Source organism: Enoplosus armatus, chromosome 1 (assembly GCF_043641665.1).
Source record: "Enoplosus armatus isolate fEnoArm2 chromosome 1, fEnoArm2.hap1, whole genome shotgun sequence".
Taxonomy (NCBI): Eukaryota; Metazoa; Chordata; class Actinopteri; order Centrarchiformes; family Enoplosidae; genus Enoplosus; species Enoplosus armatus.
In genome coordinates, this window is record NC_092180.1 from 13,551,917 (window position 1) to 13,560,177 (window position 8,261).

At 39.2% G+C, this 8,261-nt stretch overlaps 1 protein-coding gene across 1 annotated transcript; it reads right to left on the reverse strand.

Annotated features, from left to right (window-relative positions):
* Positions 1 to 2,093: 2,093 nt before the first annotated feature.
* ric3a (RIC3 acetylcholine receptor chaperone a) lies at positions 2,094 to 7,437 on the reverse strand. The gene is made up of 6 exons (XM_070910876.1): positions 7,320 to 7,437; positions 4,565 to 4,782; positions 4,238 to 4,313; positions 3,742 to 3,838; positions 3,032 to 3,189; positions 2,094 to 2,845 (listed from the first exon to the last, which is right to left on the reverse strand). The coding sequence occupies exons 1-6, from the start codon at positions 7,435 to 7,437 to the stop codon at positions 2,094 to 2,096; spliced, it is 1,419 nt and encodes a 472-aa protein (XP_070766977.1).
* Positions 7,438 to 8,261: the final 824 nt, after the last annotated feature.

Sequence of the window (8,261 nt, forward strand, 5' to 3'; positions counted from 1 at the left end):
CAGGGGTGGCAGTGTGATGTGCAAACAGGATCCATTGTTCAGTGCTACACTGGCACTCGACACAAAACAGTTCCAACATTACAGAGATGTCTGGGATGATAATCAAGCATTAAAAACAGACAGATGTTACATCCTTTTCTGAATGGCTAAAGCTACATTTCACATCACTTGTTGTTTTTTTCAATATTTTTTGTCTTTCTTTCTTTCTTGTCTGATCCTTTTTTTCTGCTTTGTATTTCTGTAAGAGAGAGACCTCTGACCATGGTTGTTGCTGCTTGATCTTACCATTACATCAACTCATCAATACCTCTATTCCTCTGAGACGAAGATTCAGCTCAGTTGTCACCTTCTTTTATGATCATCTTGAACAAAAAATAATCTTTTTTAAGTCACAACCAGAAAACCTGCTGAACAATATAATTACAATAGAAAATGGATTTTGTAACAACTGTAATCCTAAATATTTAACTAAAAAGGGCCATATATATAAATATATATATATAAAGTTCAAAATCATTTTAAAATGGCAAAGTAATTTTCCTTACAAATGTCAGTAAAAACCTTTTCATACAGCTGACATTTTGCCTTGTCATACTAGAAGAAGCACAGGTGTATCTAATGTCCACAGTGAGATGTCAGCTGCAAGAATACTGAGGCTGTTGAGAAAGATATGGGACTGATGCTGACAAACTGTTGTGACAAATATTAAAAGAAACAATCTTTTAACATCACCCTCCATTTCTATTGAAAGATTGAGACTGTACTGTCTGTCATAATGTCATTACAAGTGGGATATTTTGTGCTATTTCTCAGTAATATTGAAACACTTCATTACCTTTGACCATGGCACACAGTTGCCCAACTACTAGAGTTAGTCCCTGGCCCTTGTGCTGTGACAGCTCACTGCTCCTAAACAGTTAGAATGGATCAAGTGCAGAAGATGGATCTCCCTAAAGCGTTTAATAGTGTAACTTAATCACATCAATCACTAGAGGCAGCAATGCAAAAAGCAGCTAATGACTTAATGTCGGCCACTTGAAGTCAAAGTCTGTGCTGCTGTGGCACCTGAGATCTATCTTACCACATCCTTCCCATGTTTCTGCACTGATCTGTATTCATAAATCTTCATGCTCACGTTTACTCCGTATATTGACAGGAGCTTTGCTGCTATTTACAACAACTACCAATTTGCAGCCTCCACATGCTTTACTTCTACTCAGTTTGTGTGCACCCTGGATATGATAATTCTTGCTGGGGGGTTATTTGCAATGATCCCTGGACGTTATGCATCATGGTGCCGTGTATTCTAAGCTGTTATGCCGCATTACCGCAACAGGGAGCATCCCCAAGAGTAGAACCACATTGCACCACCAGATGGAGCCAGATATTGCATGACAGTCTCAGGCACTGCACACTCTGCACCTGCTGTGAGCACTCATGGCTTCTGTGGAACATGAGACACATTTTCTGATTCAAATGTAATAACAATAGTGTCGTGTAAAAGTCATCTTATAGGATTATAATAGTAGTGCAAACATTCTGTGGGTCACCAAACTACTACATTTGGAGAGCCTTTCTCGATGAAAGAAAAAAAAGCAAATGAGCAGTCGCTAACTTTATAATAATTTTCAATTCTTTCAATAGTTTTAAAGGCTCTGCACACACACACACACACACAGGTGTTTTTAATTCACCTGAGTGATTGGACCGTTGCCCGGAATTATGTTCAGTAAAAACACCTGTGTGGGTGTACCATGGTCATTGAGCATGATGTATATCAGAAAAAGTTATTGTTCCAAATCTGTTATGCCAGAAAAAGGAAATTTGAGAAGCCCTCTAAATAAAGAAAACATACAATTGTAATTGCTGAAATGCTCCTTGAGCCTGAAACTTTCTTTTCACCGTTTGTTTGTCAATATCAAGTCAAAACTGGAAATAGAAAGACTGTAAATGAAAATATACATAGCAAGCACCAGAAGCTCATGTTCTACATTTTACACATTTAAGGGATCAGTAATAAACAAAGCACAATTTGAGAAACATTGAGTTCACTGTATGTTTAAAAACTCAATTCAGGTAATTGGAAAAGTCCTTCACGTCTCCCTCCTGTTCCGCATCCTCAGCCCACTCACCCCGACTTCCTTGGGCACGTCTGCATGGATGGAACCGTCACCCTCCACAGGCGCTGACATTAACAAATACTCTTCGTCATCCTCCTCTGCTTCTTCCTCCGGGTTGGGGCCGCCCTCGCAACTGAACTGCAGGCTCTCTGCCTCCATCACTGGGTCGTCTTCATACACTTCCTCCTCCTCTTCTTCCACCTCTGTCCCCTCGTCCTCTTCCTCCACCTCATCTTCCTTCTCCTCTTCCTCCTCTTCATAAGTATCCTCTTTAGGGTAGTGGAACACATCTCTGTGGTCACTGAAGCTGATTTGCTTCTTCCCTCCATTGAGACACTGAAGCTCTTTGCTCACCTCCAAACCAAGTCTCTCCTGCTTTCTTTCTGCAGCCGGCTGGAATGAAGGAAGACTAAGCAACAGCCTTTTTTCTGCTTCCTCTTCCTCTTCCTCCTCCTCCTCCTCTATGTCTTCTTCCACTTCCTCCACTTCTTCCTCTATGTCCTCATCTTCCTCCTCCTCTTGCGCTCCGTCCTCCTCCTCTTCCTCTTCATCCTCCTCTTGCACTATGGATAGCTTCCTTGCCATAACCTCTTCCTCCTCTTGCTCCATCCTCTCTGCCAGGGCCTCGGCGGTGGGCTGGTTGGGAGGTACCTCCAGCATAATGGTGTCAAATCTGCATCGGTCATAGTTATCATCATACACTGGGTAGGTCTCCTCTGGGTAGCCTGCATTGGTTTTCAAAAAGAAACATCATTTCATGAACAGTATGAGAGTTTGGTTGCATAAAACAGCTTCTTATGATTAAAAATGTATTTGATTGCTCTGGGGACAAAATCTACAACTATAATATGCAACAAATACATCTTGTGAAATGATGTGAGGAGCTTGGAGATTGAGATTCAGATGTGTACCTTCCCAGTCTGCAGTGTAGGGGACCTCCTCAGCCTCCATCTCTGGGGAGGCTCCCTCCAGCCGACTCTCTTGCATCAGCTGTGTGATCTGTCTAAGTTGCCGGAGTAATTTCTCCTCCTTCTTTGATGTTGTAGTTTTACTCTTCCTCCTTCTGCCACTAGAGAGCAACACAGATATGGAAGCAGTCAGGCAAGACGGCAAGGCTATGGTACATCACTCTGATTCTTCTTGATTTCTCAAAGCCCTTACTGAGTGAGATGATGCCCAGATTAGAGATGTTTTCTATATCAGTCAATTGTGACTAATAAAAGTCACTTCGACTACATTACTGGGTCTGTGAGTCTCAATGTGAGTTTTTATTTGCTTGTTAAAAAGAATTATTCAGCATCAGTGTGTCCAAAAGGGACACAAGTATTTTCCAACAAACTAGCAACTAGATAATTTCCCCTCTCCTTACACATAAATTCATTTTCTAGACAATTTATGCTATCATATGACTTTTTAAATAGTTATAAAAGTTGAGGCAGTAGCTGTTAAGTAAAATATGCCAGTGGCCTCACCAGCCTTTGAATATTTTTTCTTTTAATTTTTAGCCCTTTCATTTCCATGCCAAGTCTATGCTGATTTATCCAAGTATGAAGTAATTTTTCTGGTTCTTCTGTGCTATGGGCAGTGAAATGTAGGATGTTGAGAGAAAAATAAGTCTTACCTCCCAGAACCACGACTCTTTCCAGAGACAATCCTCTCCATCATCTTTTCTGTTCGCAGCAGTCTCTCCTGAAGCCTGGCTAACTCATAATCGGTTACTGTAAGATTTGTAAGAGAACATAGTGTTTTAATATCATAATATATTGCATTTCTATGTAAACAGTACATGTACAAATTATATGCAGCTGTGTATAAATATATTACACTGACACACACGCATATTTTAAGGCATGTGTGGTTTTTGTGATTTGTACTGATACATACTAAAGTGCCATTTACACACCAAATTGCCTTTACAATGACTGACGTATTTTGCTACTGTACTTTTGGCTTTGACTATTCTTTCACTGAAGAACTTCATGCCACTAATTATTATTAAATATCAAAAAGCCAAGTCAAGATCAAATTCAATTACTAGGAACCCTAGGGCTGTTAAAATGTATCAAGAAAATTGGAATTACACATACAAATACTGTCAATCACTGAAGGCTACTTACTAATCTTATTCTCCATATTTTCCTTGGTTACTGTAGTGTAGTTTCCTGATTTAGTAGTCTTCCCCTTACATGTCAGCTGTGAACATAAAACTGATTTTGATTAGAGTAATAGAGCATAGCAATAATAATGGTAGTTTATTAAAAAAAAAAGTCAGTATTGTCACAGAGATCACCATATTTCTCATTATGCTGTATTTAAGTATACTGCCGCATATTATAGTAGTAAAGCTGCATGATGAAACTTTATATTCATACACGGTACTCTATACAAAGTGTATATAGTAGTTTATACTCATACAACCTGCCAACCAGTCATATAGTAATTACCTTATATATAATATAGAAGATGTAAAGAAGGATCCCAAAGCCATATATGGGTATTGCTTGAGCCATCAGGTTGTATTTTTTGCCTCGTCCAATGCCTTTTATTTTGGCCATGGCCTCAGCACTGTGTGTCATGGAGTATGAAGGGTCCACACCCCACTGCTCTGGGTCTGCTGGCAATGACAGCTGATGCATCACAGGAGGGTAGAACCCGGGCCCAACTGGAGGAGACAAAAACCAGCCAGTCAATCAATCAATACCAATAATTAGAGCATTTTTCCCCCTGCAAATATCTCACAGTGATCTCTTCCTCGACCAGTAATACACGTGTCTTCTTTTCTCATTTGAGAAATTAATCACACAAGCAGTGAGAGTATATCGGCTCTCACATCCTTGAAATTATTTGTGTTGCTTTGGCAGCACTTCCCACAATTATATAGAATTCCCATTTGGCCCAATTAAGTCATTCACTGGTATCAGGTCAACATCTGGGAATATTTTGGTGCTTCTGATTAAACAGTCAGGAAAGACACTGTTTCAGAACTTAGGGTTAGTACTAAAGAAACTTACAGTAGTTTACTGTGAGTACTGTTTGGTGTACGTGTTTTGAAAATGTGAGACATTATTTTACTGCATTCTACATTTCATAACATGTTAGGGAGTCCTTTGAAAATATTAGCACTTTAGTCTTAACAATATTAATATTCTAGCTAAATATTGAGAACTTACATGGATAAAGTGGGCAATAGGATAAAGCTTAATATTTCCTGATATGTCGTTTTTGCCGCCCTCAGCGCCTCTTTGCACCAATCATATGCTGTTGCTTATGATCGACAGTCTGTTCGACCAATTACATTCACGCCCTTATAAACACGCAGACGTAGCCGTTAAGTAGGCAGGCTACTGCAGTGCGGTAAAGTTAGCGTTGCATACCATGTTTGGCGCACTGGCCCGCAAAGAAAGTTTAATATGGTCGCTATAAGTTTGAGTAACCGTCGTTATCACTATATAGTAGGGAGATACACCTCAAACAATCGCTCATAACTCCAACATTACCAATCAAAACGCGCCATCTGCTGGTAGGAAAACGCGTCGCGAGGATGTTAGCATGCTACCACTGTCAGTTAACATGGACGTAAATAGACCACCATGGACAACTATTGGATTGCTACCAAACACAGAAGCAAAGTCATCATTTCTTTAACTTTGGACCGACGAGACGTGGCGGAAGAGAAGAGAGACTTATCCCTGTTTGGAGTCACAAGGTAAGAAACTGCGATCAATACTTAGTTTCTTACAGATGTATCATTGTAGTTTGGGTTGTCAGCTCAGTTTTACAACTCCAAAAAACAAAGCATTCAGTACAACACAGTCTGGAAATAGCCCCGTGACACTGGGAGGGAGTGACATTTCAAGTGTTTTTTTTTCAGGCGTGTGTGTGACATTTATAGCTGGTTGTTTGCTTGGTTTGTTTGTAGTTATTGATTATTTCTGTTAGGCTACTTTGTGTTGTTAGTAGTTGGATCAGCATTATAGTTTTTGAGGATTGTTGATAATAGATACATCTATTATTGATAATAGATAATAGAATTCTATTCTATGCTATTATAATTTTTGAAATTGGAGTCTAAAGCGCTGCATGATTTGTGCGTGGCAGCCAGCATGTTGCTTTTAACTGAATCAGCCTTCAAACAGTGAACTTACAGCAAATGATAGGCTAGTTATTACTAGGCTGTTATAAAATAAGTATTTATTAAAATTCACAAAATGAAACGGTATTCTACTTTCTGAAATCAAACCAATACTCAGAGGTGAACTAAATTGCATTTTCAACATGAGGTGATATAGAAAAGAGTCTCCCTGTTTGTTTTTTTTTATAATATCCTTGATCCAAATATCTTTCTGGTTTTGACTTCAATATTGTTTGTTTACATAAGACCACTGTTTTACATGAAAAGTATCATTTTTCTTATATTTGTTTTGTTTATACAGAGTTGTTCCACCTACAGGCTGAAAGACAGTCCTTGGTGAAACATCAGAGGTCCTGGTCAAGTGACAAATCATATATGTGACAAGAGGTGTCCCTATAGTGATGACTGAGTGGTTTTGACAACACCTCCAGACATGTCATGTGCATGTCACCATGTTAAACTGTTAAACCTTCTCAGGGGGAATACAGAACCATTTTAAAGAAGCAAAGTATCTATTAATGCTGCAGACATTTACAGATACATGATGGGAGACTCAAAAATGTAATGTTCAAGCAGAGGCATTAGAATAGACTAAATTTGTGTCCACCTCCATCTTTAGGTCTGACTTATCAACAGACGCAGCAGCTTAATCAATAATATCAATGTCAAACAATAACAATAACACACAACCCTACAATCATTTCAGTTTTACAGTACTGTGTTTAATATAGGTAGGCTATTTAAAATGTAGTGTAGACATATATTAAAAATATAAATGAATAGGCCTAAACATATTTGAACATGTGCATGTATAAATACAGTTAATATTTTTTTTAGTTTTAGAACATATACCATGAACATATCCTTCAATATCTGTGATGACATTGTGTAACATTATGATGAACATGTGTGCACTATGATGGGACTCTAGGCCTGACGCACTCTGTATAGTCAGAGTAACAGCTGGCAACAACAACAACAACGGCAGCAACAAAAAAAAGACACTGGAGATGGAGCAGGATGGAGATGGACGGACGGATGGATGATGATCTGATAAGCCGCCTTACCCTCAGGCTGCCCCATCTCCTTCTTCCCTCTGGGTAAAAGCATTCTGGGCAGGAAGAGAGAAACACAGAGAACAGAGCATGATATCAGGGTAACCTTCTGGCAAGTTGTTATAGACATTTTGTCTCAGAAAATGACAGCCGTGTGTTTATTTCACTTGAGCAGTAAAGCTGGTATCCACAGATGTCATCTCTCATCTGGTGACGTTCCTGGCCAGATTAGACCAGATTAGAGCAGCTGCCTTCAAGTGCTGTTTGAAATATTGACTACAAATCCCCAAAGAGCGAATCAACTGGCCTAGTCCATGCACTATTATTATCATTATTATTATTATACCCTAAAAATACCTTGATTTCAGAAACTACAGCACCTACAGCAACCTAATTTAACAGAAAGATGGGGTTGACTACTACTTAGGCACAACAATCAGCATTAACTCACCACTTTTACTTTATGGTCAAGTACATGTGAGCCAAACACCAACAAAATTCCTTTTCCTCGGGTCAAGACGCATGTTTCTGTGAATGCTAACCCCATTTCAGTCAAGATTCTCTATTAGTATTTGTCCCAAACACAAATTAAATTAGCATTCAATTTTGATCCACTTTTCACAAAATTAGTTTAATAACGTGATTGACCAAGCCATTTAACTTGACCTGGCTAAATCAGGGGATATTTTGCCCCTAGGAGGCTCCATAAGATCAGAAAGTGCATCTCTCCAAATTGATTGCCCTTTTTTTTGTATTATTTTGCCATCATCTAGGGTCATCGCAGTGACATGCTGAAGCTGGAAAATCAGTCACAGCCCTGAATTTTAATAAAGCCACGGATGCTTTTGCCCAGAGACTGGTGAGGAAAATATACCTGGTTTAAGGTAAGGCAGCTCACTGTGTTACTGTGTGTTATGGGTGGTTTAATGAGAAGTGCTCGGTGTCGGGCCAATC